The sequence below is a fragment of the Eulemur rufifrons genome, chromosome 29 (assembly GCF_041146395.1).
Source record: "Eulemur rufifrons isolate Redbay chromosome 29, OSU_ERuf_1, whole genome shotgun sequence".
Lineage (NCBI taxonomy): Eukaryota > Metazoa > Chordata > Mammalia > Primates > Lemuridae > Eulemur > Eulemur rufifrons.
In genome coordinates this window covers 94,109,412-94,130,507 of record NC_091011.1, presented here as the reverse complement: position 1 = coordinate 94,130,507, position 21,096 = coordinate 94,109,412, and the positions used below count along the sequence as shown (strand labels likewise).

The following is a 21,096-nucleotide window of genomic DNA, read 5'->3' as shown; positions in this document are numbered from 1 at the left end:
AATGTTCTCTGTGGAGGAAAGAAAGTACAGTGCACAGAACACTGCTTTCTTCCCCACCATTACCTCCTCCTCCGGACAAGCTCACGTGCAAGACGCCTAACAGAATAGATTGAAAGGCACTACTCTAATGGAAAGGAGACTCTTAAAAGCTGTTTAAGAGTTTCTACCCAGAGTTTAACTCCACATTCATTCCCAAATTAGTATCACTCCTCACCATTATCCAGTCAGGCACGGAAAGTATGAGCCGGTTAGGAGATTTCCTGTTTACGAAAATTTAGGTTTCTTCCAGCAACTTCTATCTAAGTTAAAGAGGTGAAATAATGCAAAAGAACTTATAATTACAAGCCATAGTGCTATGAATCCAACCCTCCCCAACCCCTAGGGGTAACCATTTTTAACTGTTTCTAGACTTAGTTCTTCATTTTTCAAGTGGAAATGTACATGTCTTTAAATCATATGCTTGTATTGCTCTTTGACTCATCCACCTTTAAGTTACTGATTTCCTGCAAATAGAAAATATATCTCATTTCCCCACCCCCTACACCTCCAGTCCATCTTCAACCTAATAGTTATTGTGAGCCTGTATTAGTCACCTTAGAAACTTTGTTATAATTAAACCATGGTTCCAATTCTAGTACCAAAGCACCTGACCACATTTTTAGCAAATAACTATAAACTCTGGAAAAAATATAAAAACAACTATCTGAAGGTTCCAGAGAACCAAAAGAAGGCTTACATTGAAGGGTAGTCTAGTCTTAGAATAAGTTAATGAATGGCACAATCTAACATCGTTGATGTAAGAAGAAACAGAAAAATGAAATACACTCTCAAAAGAAAAGACAATCAACAGAGACCACTTGGAGAAGATCCAAATGTTGGAATTAGGAGACAAGAATTTTAAAGTGACTATCATAGTTACACTCAAAGCTATAAAGGAAAGTATGTTCATAACAAATGAAAATTAATTGCAGCAAAAAAGGAAATCATGAAAAAGAACCAAATAAAATTCTAGAGCTGGGCTGGGAGCAGTGGCTCACGCCTGTAATCCTAGCACTCTGGGAGGCTGACGTGAGAGGATTGTTTGAGCTCAGGAGTTCGAGACCAGCCTGAGCAAGAGCGAGACCCTGTCTCTACTAAAAATAGAAAGAAATTAGCTGGACAACTAAAAATATATAGGGAAAAAAAATTAGGCGGGCATGGTGGTGCATGCCTATAGTCCCAGCTACTTGGGAGTCTGAGGCAGAAGCATCGCTTGAGCCCAGGAGTTTGAGGTTGCTGTGAGCTAAGCTGAGGCCACAGCACTCTAGCCTAGGCAACAGAGTGAGACTCTGTCTCAAAAAAAAAAAAAAAAAAAAAAAAAAATTCCAGAGCTGAAATATACAATCTCTAGAATAAATTATGTAACCTTAACAGCAAAATGGAGACAAGAGTTATGGGTCTAAAGACAGGCCAAGAGAAAAGATAAAAACTGCCAGAAAACCAAAGAGGCAAAAATCTTAAAAGCAGAGAAGGAAAAATTATTATACATGTAACATAGGAAAAGACCACTAACTTCTCATCAAAAACTACAAAAGCCAGGAGACAGTGGATTAACATGGTTAAGTGCTGAAAGAAAGAAGAAACCTATCAATCTAAAATTCTATATCCATTGAAAATATCCTTGAAAAATGAAGGCAAAATAAAGATTTTTCAGAAGAAACTAAGGGAATTCACATAGTACGACACATGCATTTCAGGCTGAAGTGAACTGACACTACGTGGAATCTTGAATATTTAGGAAGGAATGAAGAGCATTAGAAATAGTAAATATCTAGGTAAATATAAAAGATTTTTTTTCTTAATTCTTTAAAATACAAAGGATGGCTTAAGACAAAAATTTATAGTATTGTCTTGTGGGTTTTAGTATATATGTAGACGTAATGTATATAGAGTAGGAGGATATGGGTAGTCAATGGAACTATACAATTACGGTGTTTCTACATCTGTGATTTCATACAACTCTAAGTAGCATGGTAAGAAAGAAAAAAAAAGATGTATATTACATCCCTAGAGCAATCTCTCACTCATTCACACATACACACATTGCGGATGTATAGCTAAAAAGTTAATCAATACATTAAAATGGAATTCTAAAATATTTCAAATAATCTAAAAGAAGGGAAGAAAGCAGGAACAAAGAAACTTTTTTAAAGGAGAGAAAAAATATTAAAATGGTAGGCCTAAAATCAACCTATTAATAATTATAATAAATGTTAATGAGCTAAAACTAATCAAAAGGCAGAGATGGTCAGAAGGGACGAAACAGCAAAACCACTTGGTATGTTGACAAAAGATAAATACAAAAAAACATATAGGCTGAAAGCAAATGGATGGAAAAAACTATCATGCAAACAACGACATAAGAAGGCTGAAAAGGCTGTAACTACCAGACAAGATATTAACAGACATAAAGAGGGACATTTCATAATAATAAATGTCAATTTACTAAAAAGACAATCATAAATGTTTATTTTTCTAGTAACAGAGTTACAAAAGACATGAAACAAATTTGACAGAATTAAAGGGAGGAGACAATGTCACAATCATAGGATGAGATTTTAACATCCCTGTCTAGCAACTAGACCAAAGGAAAACAATCAAGACATAGATAATCTGATAACAATCAATCATCTTCACTTAACAGTTAAAATATTCTACACACAGTTGTATACTGGTAAACTGGCTCTCTGGAGAGAGAGAGAGAGAGAGAGAGAGAGAAAGTAAAAGTTCAACCTGCAGCCTTTGCAGATATCCGTGTTACAATATTCCCACCATGGAAGACTGCAAGATACCAACAGGCCATCACTAAATGAGGAGTTGGGGAGAGATGGGCACAATCATCTCTCGCAATCTGATACAATCCAGACCCAACATTCCAGTGTCTATAGCCAACAACCACAGAATCCACATTCTTTTCAAGAGTACATGGTATATTTGCCAAGATAGGCTATTTTCTGGGCCATTACACAAGTCTGAAAACATTTAAAAGGACTGAAATCATACAGCTTGTTCTTTGATCAAAATGGAATTATAATTAGGAATCAGTAATAATGAGCTACCCAGGAAAACCTAGTATTTCTAAACTAAACAACACATTTCTATATAACCCAAGGATCAAAGAAGAAATAAGGAAAGTTATAAAATATTTTGAACTAAGTAATAATGAAGATACAACATATCAAACTTTGTGAAATGAAGCTAAAAATCCTTATAACGAAATTTAAACTTTCAAATACTTACATTGGAAGACAACTTAGAACTGTTAAAATGGCAATACTCTCCAAACTGATGTACACGTTCAGTGCAATCCCTACCAGAATCCCAATTAGCTTCTTTGCAGAAAATGACAAGCTGATTCCAAAATTTGTATGGAATTTCAAGAGACCCAAAAAAGCCAAAACAATCTTCAAAAAGAACAAAGTTGGAGGACTCATACATCACAATTTCAAAACTTACTATAAAACTACAGTAATTAAGACAGTGAGGTACTGGCATAGGATAAATCAATGCAATAGAATTGAGAATCCAGAAATAAACTGATGTTTATGTTTGACAAGGGTTGTAAGACCATGCAATGGAGGAAAAATGGTCTTTTTAACGAATGATGCTGGGAAAACTGGATAGCCACATGCAAAAAAAATTAAGATGGACCCTTATCTCATATACAAAAATTAACTCCAAATGGATCAAAGACTTAAATGTCTAAGAGCTAAAACTATAAAACTCTTAGAAGAAAATATAGGAGTAAATCTTTGTAACCTCAAAGTTGGCAAAGGAGTCTTAGATACTACCAAAAGTGCAAAAAAAAAAAAAAAATTAGACTTTATCAAAATTTAAAACTTTTGTCTGTCAAAGAATACCATTAAGAAAGTGAAAACCCACAGAATAGGAAAAGCATATTTTTAAGTCATATATCTATAAGGGATTTATAACTAGAATCTAAAAAGAACTCTGACAACTCAATAAAAAGCCAACCAAACTAAAAAATGAGCAAAAGAATCTAAATAGACATCTCTCCAAGGAAGATATACTAATGGCCAATAAGCACATGAAAAGATGCTTGACATCATTAGTTTCCAGGGAATTGCAAATCAAAACCACAATGAGATAATACTTCAAACTCACTAGGATGGCTAGAATCAAAAAGTCAGAAAATAACAAGTGCTTGCCAGAACATGAAGAAATTGCAACTCTCATACATCGCTGGTGGGTAAGTAAAATGAGGCAGCCACTTTGGAAAACAGTCTGGCAGTTCTGTAAATGATCAAACACAGAGTTGCCACCTGACCCAGAAATCACATTCCTAGGTGTCCAAGAGAAATGCAAACATGTGTCCACACTGAAATTTATACACAAATGTTTACAGCAGCACTAATCATAATTGCCAAAAGGTAGAAATAACTCAAATGTCCACCAACTGATGAATGGATAAACAAAATGTGGTATATCCATAAAATGGAATATTATTTTACCACAAAAATGAATTATTGATATATACTACAACATGGATGAAATCTGAAAACATAATGCCAAGTGGAAGAAAACTAGTCACAAAAGACCACATGTATTAGTCTGTTTAGGCTGCCGTAACAAAATATCACAGACTAGATGGCTTGAACAACAGGAATTTATTTTCTCACAGTTCTGAAGGCTAGAAGTCCAAGATCAAGATGCCATCGGGGTTGGTTTCTGGTAAGGACTCTCTTCCTGGCTTGCAGACGGCTGCCTTCTCGTTGTGTCCTCACATGGCCTTTCCTCTGCATGCATGTGGAGAGAGAGCTCTCTGGTGTCTCTTCCTCTTCTTATAAGGACCCCAATCCTATCAGGGTAAGGCCCCACCCTCATAAGCTCATTTAACCTTAATTATTCTCCCAAGAACCCCACCTCCAAATATTATCCAAATACACTGGGGTTTAGGGCTTGAAGATATGAATTGCAGAGGGGGACACAATTCAGTCCATACCATCACATTTATAAAAAATGTTCAGAATAAGCAAGTTTATAGGGACAGAAAGTAGATTAGTAGAGGGCAGGAGGAAGATGAGAGTGATAGGTGTGACAGCTAAAGGAAACGGGTTTCTTTTTGAGAACATGAAAATATTCTAAAATTGAGAGTTGTGATGGTAGAACATATCTGTGCATATAGTACAATTATTGATATGTACATTTTAAATGAGTGCATTGTATGCCATGTGAATTATATCTCAAGAAAGCCATTTTTAAAGAAAATTCAATGCAATTCCAATCATAATCAATTTTTATGGCACAAATTGAGAAGCAGAATATAAAATATATGAAGAAATACAAAGGACCTAGACTAGTCAAAACAATACTGGGAAAAAGAACAAAGGTGGAAGACTTAGACTACTTGACTTTAAGAGTTTTCATAATGCTACAGTAATCAAGACATTACGAAAAATAAAAACACTAACCATTTTCCCACATGAACACAGATGCTAGAAATACTTAACAAATCAAGTAACATACCATTCCTTAAGGTTCAACCTATCAGTGAAACAGAATCCCAGAAATAGAACCATACTTCTGTTGTCATTTAATTTTAACAAAGGCACCAAAGCAACCCACTGAGGAACTCTTTTCAACAGTGACACTAGATCAATTGGCTATCCACATGGGGGAAAAATTAACCTCAAGCTCTACCAGACACCATATAAAAAAGTTAACTCCACATGGATCATAGGTCTAAATGTAAAACCCCACACCATGAAGCCATAAGAGGAAAACACAAAGTAATGTTGTGAACTAGGCAAACGTTTCTTGGGTCACAGAAGCAGTAACCGTGAAAGAAAAATAAAACCAATAAATTAAGTTTCCTCAAAATAAAAAAATCTGTTTACCCAAAGACACCATTAAGGAAACAATTAGCAAAGCCTCAGACTTAGAGAAAATACGAACAAAATATACATGCCAAAACAGTGGTATCCCAGATATATACAGAACTACAACTAAATAATAAAAAGTAAAATATCCCCAAAATGGAAAAGAGGCAGGCAACAGACTTGGACACTTTACAAAAGACAACATACAAAACTAGCATACGAAAAGGAGCTTAATGGAGACAAAGCTTACGTGGCAATCCTGACAGGTGCATGCCTTTCAGGGAGTAACGAAGCACCTTTGAAGAATGGGATGGACGGTTTGGAATGCAGCCTGCATCAGCAGACAGACAAAGAGTCAAAGCACATCTTGCATAGCTCTGATGACACACAATCTTCACTTCATATTATTTTTATCTTGGCTTTAAATCAACTAAACTCTATGGGGAAATGTTATCAGAAAAGGAAAAAGCAGATTCTTTATGTGTATCAGAAGCTGCCCGAGAGAAGGGCAGCCAGGGGCTCCCCCACATCTCACTGGAGTAAGAGCTGATGAAAACGCACCATGGGAATAACTGAAGTGCGTCACCTGGTAGGGGAGAATCCTCCACGTCCAAGGAGGGACTTTTAAATGGATGTATTTCTGAGTTACGGGGGGTGCCTTTTTCCTGAAGAGCGAGCCCTGAGGGGCCCTGCGAGGAAGCTACAGGACATGAGTCTTCCACCTGCTCTCCATGATCCGGGCTCGTTCTGCTGCTCCCTCATGGGGATCACACGTGTCACCTGCTGTCCCAGCATGTGTGCACAAGTTAAGTGTTAATAAATCACTTACTTTAGATGAGTGTAAAAACTAAATATGACTAATATTTAAAAGAAAAATGGTCACATCTAAAGTTATTCTTACAGAAAAAAAAATTAGAATATGAGGAAAAATTAAATACAGGAATTCAGATGAAATAAGGAAAAGAAAAAACAAAAAAAATCAAAAAAGGCAATAAAATGGAAGTTTCATTCAGCAGACGAGTTAGTAGCTTTAGATTATACCAAGGCAGCCACAGAATCTAACAAACCCACACATTTGACTTTTAAAACTTTGGGGTTCTTTTCCAAAGATCCCCTGGAACAGTTTCTTTGGCAAAAAAAGAGGATGAGACTGTAAGCAGACATCTGGGGTCTTTCATTCAGATGTCTGTCTGGGGTGGGGGGAAATGGCATAAGGTGCAGGGTTGTTTATGTTAAAGAACTCAGCCTGGTTCAGCCTCCAAAACAGGCCCTACAACTCTTCTGCTGTCGTCCTAGAAACACCGGCCCGTTTGCCAAGGCATGCTTCTTTCCTGGCTGGCAGGCACGAGTTGCTGTGACAGGGTCCTGTCACGTGAAGCCGTCTAAGGCAGGGCCACAGACCCTCATCTTCCAGCAGACACTCACTGGGCACCTGCAGGCCAGGTCTCGTGACAGGCCGCCTCGGGGAGCCCAGCGCGCACTGCCGGGGTGGGCTGCACACCACTAAAGTGAAGCAACGTGAGCGTGGGGTGATGCAGCCGGTTTTCTCAACATACTGCAGATGCTGCAGGGACAGGGAGAGGGCTCAACTGTCTTTGTCACCCCGCAGGACCACACCTTATTTCTGAAGTAAACTCGTCTGAGGGATCAATTCTTGACTTTTAGTTATTACCAAATTCCAACCATTTTCATTTTCTAAAAGAAAAGCCAATTCAATTAAAGAAGCAAAACCAAATAGAACAGAACCATTTTCTACTGCCACTTCTTCTCCAACTACAACTGAAAAAGTGGAAATTTAAAGAACTTCTATTAAAATCATTTGGAAAGACTCTGCACTAAAGGAGGTATTAAAAATACAATACTTCCTCCTGTCTTTACATGACAACAAAAGTACCAGCTGTTCAAAATGGTGAAAGTAGCAGGCCCACATACCACGCTGTATAATCAGCCTGCAGTTAAAAAGAATAATGTCCTCTCCAGTCTGTTAGGTGCATTTCTGAAAAGAAATATCCTATACAAAGCAAATAAATTCACATCTAATAAGCATACTTCAAAAGAAAATACTACTTGCTACTGATTGTAATGAACTATAAAATTTGTTTTAAAATGTTTGAAATGTTCTGAGTATTTATACAATGAATCAAATTTAGAAGAATAGTATGTTTATACTAATTTTAAAAATCACCTATTGAGACAATTATGTAATATAATAATTTCTGTGGGTCCTCGCTCTAAGACAAACATACAACTTTTCAATCCCAAAAACTATTTTAATAGTACCAGGTCAGTAGTGAAAGGCAGAGAGAATTTTGCAAACTAGGAATTATGTTTGCATAAGGAAAACTAATAAACTGTATTTTCAAATACCTGCTCTACACTGAAAATCTAGAAAGCACATAATTTTTAAGAAATAATCTATAAGCCCGCCGCCTAGAGACAGCCACTTTCAATAGGGTGTGTATAAACTTTTTCAAAAGCAGGCAGTGCACCAGTGGCTCACAGTTCACACGCTGCTTTATATCCTGGCTTCTCTCAGCAATACATTATGAGCACTATTACATGTCAATGAATCCTCTTCACTGCATTTTTAATCACTGTTTATAGTTACACATCGAATCCTCAGTGTTGAAGATTGAGGTTGTTTCCCATTGTTTACTATTATTAAAATATGCTGAAGAGCCTTGCAAGTACAGTTTTGAATTATTTCCTTAGGATAGAGTTATGTTTAAAAAAAAATTGCTGGGCCGAAGTATATTTTTGTATATCTTTTAGAAATATATTTCTAAATTTCTTTCCAGAAAGATCGTAGTAACTTAACACTTCTGCCTGCACTGTGGGAAGCTCAGTCTCCCTCGCTCTTGCCAACACTGGCCATAATCGTTTCTTTAAAACTGTTTTCAACATGATCAATTATAAGAAACTCATTTTAACTCTTCATTTTTTTAAGTTATAAGGTTTGACATTTTCCCATATGCTTACTATTTGCATTTCTTCTTTCTGTGAACCAGTTGTCCTTTACAGCCCTATTCTAAAAATATGGATAAATATGTATGTATATAAATGGTAGTTTACATTTGAAAAATAGGAAAAACTGTCATATGTTTAGGTTCATTTGATGTAAGCCATGCTTACTAGGTGAGCAAATGCAGACTCATGTAAGACTCCTAGATAGAGTGCAATGTGAAAAGTGTGCAAACCCATTTGTTAAGCTAGATGGGTGGTTACTCCAAAATGGACATGCATCATTATTGATCTATTTTGAAAACAATTTGTTACGCCTTCTGTTTGATCTGCTTTCCTATGAGATTTTGGTTTTCTATAGAGGACAGAATTTTGCAGCAGTCAGGTGAAGTAGGAAGGCCGCCACCTTGAACATGCCCCCTGCACCCCCAGCTCCTGCGGAATAAAAGGGGCAGAACGTGCAGACCTGAGCAGAGTGGTGATGGCAGCCGTGACGGGACTGCACAACTGGCGAATGCTGAGCGGCAGCAGGGACCAACGTGTCCTGGCATGCTGTCCCTGTAAAGCATATGCTGCAGGCTGCCAAGAGCTCAGCAGATTGACTTTGGGTGAAAAAGTGCCCCTACCCCCAGCAATCACGAATCGTAGCACAGAACATCAGAACAGAGGGATAAATGTTAATTATGAATATGCTCATGTTATGACTTACTGAGAGAGAAGCAGCCAAGACTAGGAAGCATGAATGAGATCCTTATGGTACGGCACTGGTGGGGAAAAAGACAACTTTGGAAACAACAGGCTAAGAAAACAGAATGAACTAATTCAGTTCACAGGGAGAAAACCAGAAACTTCAAAGTTTATGAGAATTCAGGTAGAAAGAAATACAAGCGAAGGACATCACCACAAAAGTTGAAAGTGATTCCAAGGGAAGCTAAAATTATGGATCTGAGGTGCATGACAACTGCAGAAAAAAAATTTTTGACCTGGAACCAAGGGACAGGTAGGTCTGGGGCCCAGCAAAACAAACAGAAGCCTCCAACAGACGACCTGACACCTTAACTTCCTGGGCTGGACCCCTACACTTTGCTGCATCCTCTTAAATGCCTCTCCACTAGTCAGAACCCATGTTTGTTTTCTGAGCCAAGCACAGCACCTGAAATATAATGGTGTCAATAAGTTGAGTAAGAAATTTCAATACCTATTTCTAGTTCAAAAGGAAGGACACCTACTATTATTTACCTACCTACATGGAATGTACTCCTATATCTTATAGCAAAAAAAAAAAAAAAAAGTTGTTGCATTTTAACTATACATATGTAAAACATCACAGAAAACTAGAAGTGAATAGTTGAAAGTGCTGAACTGACAGACAGTGGGGAGCAAGGGCTTAAGGCTAAAACTTTAGAAGAAAAAAACAGAAACCTTTGAGAAGTGACTGAAAACAAAGTTAATTTGAACTAGATTTTCCTGTTGGCAGATGTTTGGGCCTTTTTTTTTTCTTTTCCCCAAATTACCTTCTCACTTTGGCCATTTTGAATCGAAAAATCAACAAAAATGTTTATACTATATTATAACACATCTTCCTGTCACGGCAACCACAAATGCCAGAGGTTCCTAAAGGCTCTAAGCATATTTATTTTACATCCAGAATTAGGTTGCTTTCTCTAGAAAACACATATGCTTCTCCAGGATAGCCAAGGGGTAAAATTGTAGCTGTCAGCTACCAGCCGGAGTCATGGGAAGGAAAAGGATTCCCCCTTTTTCTCTCACTCAGCTTTCCTTTCCAATCCATTTCCTTCAGCAGCTGCTGATGAGGCATGTCTAATTCTGCAGTGATACTAGAGCAGTGAGAAGCACTGCCAGCTCCTCCTTCCCTGGACCTAAAGCACCTCCTCACCTGAAACATAACCTCACAACAACAAATGTTAGATGTCACAGTAAACAAGCCACTCGGGGATTGTTTTAAAATGCAATACAATAAGTGGTTATGTAGGAGATCCAATATACACCAGTAAGAGAACACTTCTTGAAAAACTGCTCCGTTATGCAACCTGGGGCTAGGGTAAAACTAAAGTAATGGCAACATATACATAGGTTCAAAAAGTCCTATATCTTAAATGGCTTAAACAAAGTGAAGATGGCTCCAGAAAAACGTGACAAATGACTCAAAGTTCTTCTAGTTCTTACAATAACACTGATATTGAAAATGTTCATGAAGAGTGGGGAGGGGTATAATTTTATGATTTTTAATAATTAAATAAACACAAGTATACATTCTACTGTTTTGCGTCTATCCTAAGATATTGAAGAACTGATTAAAATACTTTCTTTGGAACTTCATAAGGAAAATACAGAAATTTAATACTTTGAGGAATGTGATCCATTCAGATATGATAGCTAAAGGCTGTATAGTGACTAAAGGCAGCTTCTACATTCAGACTGCTAAGAATTTTAGCACCAGCATCATCACTTATTCCTGGTTGCTATAACAGTAAGGTGAGTTTCTCAAGCTTTTGGACACCTGGTTCTCGACACCAATAGAGGAGGTTCCTACCACCAACTGTCAGGGCTGGGATAAGCCTTAAAAGATGGGGATGGTTCTCAGCACAATGCCTGACACACAGGACTCAAACTATAAATGATATCTAAAGTATTAAAGATATATCTTAGACTCAGTTTAGAGTCTCCAATTTTAATATATGTATCTGTTACCTTTTCAGACCAAAGTGGAAGGAAAAAAATAATACCCAATTTAAGAGAGGCAGTCCTAAAAAAATCAAAGTTGTAGGTTCCAGAACTATAAATTATAAGAATTTATTTATGGAATTTAAAAAATCAGTAATTTCTGCAAGCATACAGAGTCTCTACTTTCTCATAGTCCTACGAGCAAAAACATTGTATCAGACAAAGGACTAATCTGATTTTGTCAAAAATGACATATTAAGAAATTCCCTAGAAACAGACTGGCAATGAAATTTCCTTGGTCTCTATGGCAGTGCTCTCCTGTTTTTCTGCATCCCAGAAATCCAACTAAGTGTCTTGTCTTAACACTGGATTCACCATCTTCAGCTCTATTACTTATAAGAATTTTTTAAAATGTCATACCCAGCAAGCCATAACCTTGTTGGGTAGAATATTAATACTATCCTCTCACTTGGCAAAGACTCTATCTTCCTTAAAAGTGTTCTACACAGTATGACTCGCAATTCCGCTCCTAGGTATATACCCTAGAGAAGTGAAAACATATAGCCACATAAAAACTCATACATAGTGTTCTTAACAGTATTCATAGTAGCCAAAAGCGGAAATAACCCAAATGTCCACCACCCATGAATGGATAAACAAAATGTAGAATATCCATACAATTCAGTCACAGAAAGGAATGAAATAAATATTGATACTTGCTACAAAGAGGATAAAATTTGAGAACGTTATGCTCAGTGAAAGAAGCCAGACCCGAAGGCCATGCTGCATGATTCTGTTTGCACAAAATGTCCAGAATAGGCAAATTCATAGAGACAGAAAGTAGATTAGTGGTTGAAAGGGACTAGGGGAAGGGGGAGTGATTGCTAATGGATATAAGGTATCTTTCTGGGATGATGAAATATTCTAAAATTAATGGTGATGTTTGCAAAACTCTAAATATTCCAAAAACTTCTGCATTGTATACTTTACAAAAGGGTGAGTTATATCTCAATTAAGCTGTTAATTTTTAAAAAAATGTTCTGTAGGCTAGGTGAGGTAGCCCATGCGTATAATCCCAGCACTTTGGGAGGCCAAGGTGGGAGGATCGCTTGAGGCCAGAAGTTCCAAGACCAGCCTGGGCAACATAGTGGGACCCCATCTCCACAAAAAAATAAAACAAATTAGCCAGGCATGGTGGCATGCACTTATAGTCCAAGCTACTCAAGAGGCTGAGGCAGGAGGATTGTTTGAGTCTAAGAGTACAAGGTTACAATGAGCTACAATGGAGCCATGATATTCCATCCTGGATGAAAGCTTGTCTCTTAAAAAAAAAGTGTTCTACATGTAAGTGTATATACATACATGAATAATATACGTATATATCAATACATACAATAAATTTTAAGTTAATTTATATAGTTTCATACCTATTTAATGTTAATTTTTTTTAGGATCCTAACATATTAACATATTTGAGGACATGCTGGAATAACATAACCTAGTTTGATAATCACTGATACATACTAAAGATTTAAACCTAAAGCTCCATTGAAGTAGCAGCAGCTTTAAAGCCTTATAGTCAGTAGCAATCTGCTCTGAGTTAACTTAGCTCTAATTTCAATTTTACATTTGTATGGAATAAAGAAACTCTACAAATCGAACCGTACATCTCTGAGTATATGCAAGAGCGACACCTTATTCTCTCATGACCTTTGCAGCATACAGCATAGTCCCTCATACACATCACGGACCTGAGTGAAATGCTTTTTTCATACCATATCTGTAAAACAGGGCCATAACAGTAAAACTTTTGCTCCATGTGCTATCCCCTTTAGATCAACCAGGTCAACAAACTTCTCCTACAAAGGGGCAGATAAGAGATATTTTAGGCTTTGTGGGCCAGACTACTTCTAATACAACTACTCAACCCTGTTCCCATGACACAAAGACAGCAACAGACTGTATATAAATGAAAGGACAATAAACAAAAACCAAAATGCTGCCTTAGATCAGCAGCACTGTCCAACAGAACTTTCCACAATTGACAGAAATATCCTATTATCTGAATATTGAGTACTTGGCAATATAGCTACTGCAATTAAGGAACTGAATTTTTGTCAAAAAGAATTTCTTTCTGCAATGATACAAATATTCTATTATCTGACTTCCGAGCACTTAAAATACGGCTACTGTGACTAAGGAACTGAACTTTTAGATTATTGTAAATGTAAATAGCCACATGTGACTAGTGGCTGTATTGTCCAGTGCTGCATTAGACCATTAATGAGCCAATTTTACTGTGTTCAAAAAACTTAAAGCTAAAAGTGAACTCTGATCACATCGCAGAATGAACTGGGAAGAAAAAACATGATGGAAAATGTCTAATAATTCATAGATCACACTAGTAAATAATCAAAATTCTAAGCAAATCAACCTGCACTCAGGCAGGAGGATACGTGTAGAGCTCCATGTATCTGGACTTCGCCATGCTCTGTCGGGTGTACACCTGCTGAATGCCAGCTCTGAGGTCGTCCCAGATCTGGTCCAGGCCGATCTGCTTCAGGCCATGCGGGTTCTGGCTCCTGGTTGACGACATTGTGAAGGATGTTCTAAAGTCGTCCAGCGCAGCAATCCTTATTCAAAATACAGCTAGTTCTCCATTAGATGAAAATATACAGTACCATTCCAAATTTATTCACAGCAGCTCAGAAATGATGTCCTTTAAGTGTAGAGAATGAAATCTCATTGCAGGCAAACCTAAAGAAGAAATAAAGGGAATTAATGAATTCTCTCTACCATCCTGGGGTAGGCAATAGGGTGACACACAGATAGAAACAGTCAGTCTGTAGGCATGAGCAGGGGACCCGCTAATCCAGAGATCATTTCTCTGTTAGAAATACACATTAATTATACGGTCTGTGTATAAAAATATCCTTATTTAGATATTTTGTTCAAAATCATGATGACTTTGTGAGAAAAGCTGAGTAAAACTTTGCACTAGTACAACTAACTCTGTTGCCTTTCTTTGTCTTCTAAAGTAATCATAACTTACCACTTTACCTATATGACAATTAGAAAGACAAACTCAAAGAAAAATGGGCATAATTCTCAGAAACACAAACAGCTAATAAATAGGAAAAATCATTCAATCTCACTAGTAATCTGTGAATTTTGGTAACTTTTCACTAAGTACTTAGCAAGAATGCAAATCCTGGTGAGGCTGAAGATGAAGGGAAATGGGCACTCCCCTTTGTAGAAGGGAATTTGGCAAGAATTATCAAAATTTAAAATGTAATCTGAATTTAGAAAGACCTGGGTTTGAAGCTCAGCTCCATACCTACTAGGGAGGTATGTTGTCTTGGGTAAATTGCTCAACTTCTCTAAGACTCAATTTCCTAGTCTGCAAAATGGGGGCAAATCACTTTCCTCAAATGGTTGTTGTAGGGTTTAAAAAAGATAATGTATATAAAATATTTAACACATAGTAAATGCTTAACAGATGATAGTGGCTATTATTTCTAAGTATATGAAGCTACTGTAAAATTCAGTTTATAATGCTTCAGGATCTTGGACCCACAAATAAAGGATCTTAGGTATTCAATACTGTATTAAATCAGTACTTCTGAATGTACAGTATAATACACATACTTTAAGGACTATGTACACTGCGCCAAATGTAAAGGTTTTAAACAAGTATTTCTGATGCAAACCAAGAAACACTGAATTATTTTAATGGCTTCATAAAACCAGTTTTTGGGGGAAGTAAATGAGATCTGGAACACTACGGATAGGTAGTTAAAGCTGCAAATCCAAGTCTGAGTTACCCATCAATCAATTCAGTGCATCCCATATCCTCAATGGCATTACAGAGCTCTGTGTAACCTAAGGCACATTTAAAGACCTTACTGTAAGGTCATATTTACAGATTAAGTCTGAACAACTGAAACCTACATCATCTCTAATATTTATATTCTGAGCTCTGGGACTTCATATTTTATGAAGCCACAACACCATTCCTGATCCTGAACGTATTTCATTTCATACATTCAAATAGATATATTCAAATGTGAAACATAAAAATCTCTAACGTAAGGATTCTCTCAAGTTTTAAGATCTAACAACTCAGCAACCACTCTGCAAATGTTCCCTATGCAAAGCTTCAATCTGCCCTTCCTTTCACCAGCCTTCGGAGGATCACACCAACACCCTGCCTGACAGCAGCGTTCGGACCGACAGTTTCACCACACAGCATCAACCACTTCAACCTACCCTCCTTTTCCCCATCACTTATTTAATTTCTCCTAAAGGAGAAATTATCACTTAAATTCCCCAAACTCATAGTTCAATTAATTCTACCTTGGATAAGCTTTCTCATACCCCTCTACACGCTCTCTACTCCTTTTTCTTTTTCCTCTTTTCTGATTTCTACCAGCAACTGAAAAAAATGTCCCCCGAATGCCATTCTCCATCGGTGCTGTCCATCTCAGTCAGTGGCGACGCAATGCCACATGTATCCACGTGTCAGAAACCCAGCATCATTCTCATGCCTCATCTTTCACATTCAAGTGCTACTGATTTTAACTTTCAAGGTCATTTCAAATCCACTCACTCACCTCCACTTCCTCCTCTAGTAGTCATCATCATGGCTCACCTAAACCACTGTTTTAGTAGTCTGAACTAGACCCCCAGACCTCCCTTCCGTGTGTACCATCCCCACATCCATTCTTGACAGTCCAGTCTGAACTTCTCATCCTAAGATGTTGTCATCCCGAGAGCAACGAGGAGCCGAGGTCGAGTCTGAACCAGGGAAATCCTTAATACAGCATGATCAGACCCTTCTCTCTCTCTCATTTGCCTCCTACAAAACTGTCCCAATCCCCACACAGACTCCTCACCCGCTTCTCCTTTCCACTCCTGGGGATCTTTGCATTTACTGCTGTTTCTGCCTGAAATGTTCCTCCCCTTCTTCACCAAGTTGCCTTCCAGTCATACTTCAGAAGAGACTTACTAGAAGTCCCAGAAGAGGTTCAGGTTTACCCATTACATGGGACTTTCCCTTCTTAACACTTATTCTAGGTCATTATCCCGTGCTTGTTGATTTACTGTAACTCTCTCACTTCACTGATGTCAAAGATCCACAGGCACAGAGGCCATCTCGTTTGCTCTCCATATATCTTGAGAGTCTAGTGCAGAGCCTGGTACACAGCTCAACAAATGTTTTACATGAATAAATGAAAGAATAAATTAAGGAATTAAAAAACTGTAAGTTTTTAAAGTATTTAAAAATAATAAAATACCTGTATCATCAAGCATCTGAACTTGTTCAACATTCCCCTTTAGAATCTCAACAAAATTCTATCTTGTTTTTTCTAAACTTTTTCCTTCAAATACTAGACTTTAGGCTGAAATTTATTTCTTGCCATTTCATTTACTAATGTTTTATATATATGTCTGATCATTGCAAATGTTTATATATGTTAACATATTGTTTAAATAGGCTTATGAGAATTACAGAACTTTAGTGGCCATTTGTATTTATTTAACAAATATTCCGTAGGAAACTACTGTATACCAGGCACTGTCCTAGGCCCTAGTTATGCACGATTTAATAGTAAATCAAAACAGACATGGTCTACTTTCATAATACTACAATTATGGAATAAATTATCCTATCTAAGAAGCTAACACAAAAACTTTTAGTAAATAATCTACTTGTAAACTGGAAACTTTATGTGCCATGCATTTGTATACCAAAAGCATTTGTTCATAAGAGTCAAATACAGTCACAGAGGATTAGAGGTTAACCTTAAAGATAGTTCTGGCCTTTTTTTTTTTCAGATGAAGAAACTGATTCAAAGAAGAAATCAAACTTGATAAGATTATAATGCTACAAAGTAGCAAGACCACAAGCCAGGTCTCTGGGTTCTCAAGCGGGTACACCCTAGTCTCAACTTTAGGTTATTTTTAAGGTGTTAATAAACAGTGAAACCCTGTAAAAGTCATAAGAAAAAACAGATTTACCAATTACCTACTTATTGAACTAAGAAACCCAAACAGCTCCAATTAAGAGCTGACAGTTTTAAAGAATTAACAAGTCAGTCATAATCGTATCAGTATTGAATCTATTCAAATATTTCAAAATTTAAGAAAGACTAATTTTGTTTAAAAGCCTGACTTTTTAAAAACTAAGATAAACACTGAAAATATCAGAATATAAAGTCAAGATGCCCTTATCCTATAGCCAAGTTAAAATATACCAAATAAAATAGTCAGTGTGTAATTTTTCTCTATAATACCTCCATTCCCCTGTGCATAAGTACACCAAATATGTTCTTTACATAGTCTCTTCTCTTCTTTGTATTATACTTCTGATTTCAATTATGAATCTTACTCTATCAAGACTCACAGATAATCCAGGAGATCAAATACAACCTTTTCATGTTAAAATGTCAAGTTTATTTAATTATACACCTTTGGTGTCCAGTTCTACACATGGCAACTTTGTGCCACAACAGACCTCAGCTTATATTCAGAAGATGCTGAAAAATTAGCAAAATCATCTATTCCTGTTATGTGCTTTGTTCTTTCTTCTCTGCCCATTTCGTTTTTCTAGTTGTGCCTACTGAGTACCCAAAATTCATACATAGTTCATCTGAGATTCCCAAAAATTCACACATCCTTATCTACTTAACCGGCCAAGTTTAAACAAGATGACCTTACATTTTTAATATGCCCTAGAGAGACTGACACCTATATACTTAAAACATTTATAACTAACACAGCAAAAGAACCTAACACTAAGTTTAAAAGGAAATGTTAAAAGCAAGCACATCATGAAAATGTCTTAAAGGCCAGGTCACACGCTGACCAGCAACAGCAGACACGCTGGGCCCACTCAGGGCTCTCTAGAGCAGAGGCTGAGACCCAGCATGGGCACCTGCGAGAGGAAGAGGAGGAAGCAGGACTAGGTAGAAACGCAGTGAACTGTGAGTAGACCCTGTGAGGCCAGCACCAATCTGGCAGAGAACTGTAACAAATATTGCCAGAGGGTCTCACAGGGGCCTGCAGGCCAGGCCTTTATACTGACTGGGAAGGGCACGGCCAGGGCCAGCCAGCTCTGCGCAGAGGCACGAAGGAGCTAACGCCCCGGATCAAGCCCTTCCTTGAAGGGCAGCTGAGTGGGGCCCCTCTGTATCTACCAGACGGCTCCAATGGATACAAGAGGCTTGGATGATGGAGTTTTCCAGTTTTGGTATAGGGTGTGTGGGTGAGTGCTGAGTGTGCACGCTTCATCTACTGATGCATCCATCACTCAAGTGTTTGGTGAACTGAACTGTCTGTCAAAGTGCTTGGAAGGATAAAATAGCATAGAGGTGCCCACAAAGGACTGGCGTATCTGTCAATGTTGAATTTTCAGAAATATACCACCTTAGAAACCATATGCCCTCTATCTCATAATCAGGCCATCAAAAATATCAATAATCTTAAGCAGATTTCATAAAGCTGGACAGTGGTTCAAATGGTTTTTTAGGCAAGGAGTAAAACTGCTTTCCTAATAAGTCATATCACATAGCTAGAAAGCTTGAGGTCCCTAAAACCTACAGATACTAAAAATAAAAAATCAGAACTATACTTAGGAAATGAGGTAGTTTTCAAAAGTACTCTGGTTTACAGGCCCTTGGTGTTACAGGATTTACCAATTGTGGTCATGAACGTCCACAAGTCTCAGGACGTGTAACCTGCAGGTTTGCTGCTGCACAACTTGCAGGCACAGGTCCAAGCAGCCGGCAGACAAGCGGGTGGCCAGGGAGTGAAGCGGCTGACAGCTAGGGCACACACAAGTTCCCTCCCAACTCAGTGTTCTCTAGGTGGCCCAAACCACACTCACAATCCCCTCTAGTGCCCGGGAGATGGACAGACTTCATCTTCTTGATGGGAAACCAAGGCACCGAAGGCAACTAACCAAGGTAAAGAGCCAAGGGCAGAACCAGCTGGACCTTCACACACAAGCCACTGGCTCAGGAGCCCATACAAGTTATCACAACCCATACACACACACCCCCATTATATTTCACTTTCATTTCACCCTGGGAAGATAAGATAATGGAAGGGAACACAATAGTCAAAATAAACAGGTCTAACTGAAGAAGGGAGCTTGTATATTTAAGAACCTGTCTCACAGAAAAGACTGTTATTCCAAAAGGAAATGAAAGCCAACAGAATCAATATTAAGCTTTCTAACAATTCAAACTGTGAACTAATCAAACAGCCTATTTCTCAAGATTAATGGTGCATAAGACCCCTTCATTGAGTAGATGTGTGAACTAACTAAATGACCTCTAAGAATTCTGAAAAACATATCTTCTTTGATATTAGTAATTCAGTTTCATCCAGGCATACTGAAAGGGCTTTTGAAAAAGAGCACTTCCAACAGTCTTCCACTAATTGGAACATCTACTGAACTGAACATCGAGGGAATTTGGGAATTACTAGCTTTAGTGAAGTTAAATACTTTACTTTGTTTGCTGCAAGACTTCAGAGGCCTTCATAAGTGCACATGTCTTATGAATTTCCATCAGAAAACCACAGTATAAAGCATCTCTCCCTCAAGCTTACTTGGCCATAGAATATTTTTTCCTGAACATATCGGACTGGATTGTCAAGAAAATGCTAGTATTTCAAGGAACATGGCTTTTAAAAAATGGACCTGTGCTGCCCCCACTGTGCTGCCCATCTCCTGACCCCTAGTTCTGCTGGGGTCAACCACACACTGTTCTGCAACTTTTTCACTTAAGAATGATATACTTTGGCCGGGCGTGGTGGCTCACGCCTGTAATCCTAGCACTCTGGGAGGCCGAGGTGGGCGGATCGTTTGAGCTCAGGAGTTCGAGACCAGCCTGAGCAAGAGCGAGACCCCACCTCTACTAAAAATAGAAAGAAATTATATGGACAGCTAAAAATACATATAGAAAAAATTAGCCGGGCATGGTGGCGCATGCCTGTAGTCCCAGCTACTTGGGAGGCTGAGATAGGAGGATCGCTTGAGCCCAGGAGTTTGAGGTTGCTGTGAGCTAGGCTGACGCCACGGCACTCACTCTAGCCTGGGCAACAGAGTGAGACTCTGTCTCAAAAAAAAAAAAAAAAAAAAAAAAAAAAGGAATGATATACTTCACTTCATTTAATGAAATACACCTGTTGTTGTTATTCATCAAACTAGTCCCCTACAAAAAGTTTTCAGGTATTTACTTTTTAACAATTACAAGTAATACTGCAGCCGCATAAATATTTATTTTTTGCTTGAGTATGTATGATAAATACCTGTATGTATCTGATAAATACGACACAGACTATGATATCATCTACCAGACAGGAAACATGAGGGGAGGAACAGATTTGTGAGAGGGAAGTTTCCTGTCAGATGTGATGAACCTGGGGTCCCTGTGCGTCACCCAGGCAGCTGGACACACGGGAGCACAGCACAACAGAGAGGGCAGCCCCGGAGCGTTGACCTCTGACATCCACCACATGATGCTGGAAACCACGGTTCCTCGGGGGAATACAGCAAAGAGCT

At 38.1% G+C, this 21,096-nt stretch overlaps 1 protein-coding gene across 5 annotated transcripts in view; it reads right to left on the bottom strand.

Annotated features, from left to right (window-relative positions):
• The window catches only part of CUL1 (cullin 1), a 95,530-nt gene that overhangs the window by 47,717 nt on the left and 26,717 nt on the right, over positions 1-21,096 (bottom strand). For all 5 annotated transcript variants that reach the window (XM_069461408.1, XM_069461407.1, XM_069461409.1 and 2 more), the window contains exon 2: positions 13,982-14,282. In XM_069461408.1, coding sequence (XP_069317509.1) covers positions 13,982-14,121 — 140 coding nt within the window. In that variant the 5' untranslated portion in view covers positions 14,122-14,282. The remainder of the gene's footprint in view (positions 1-13,981; positions 14,283-21,096) is intronic.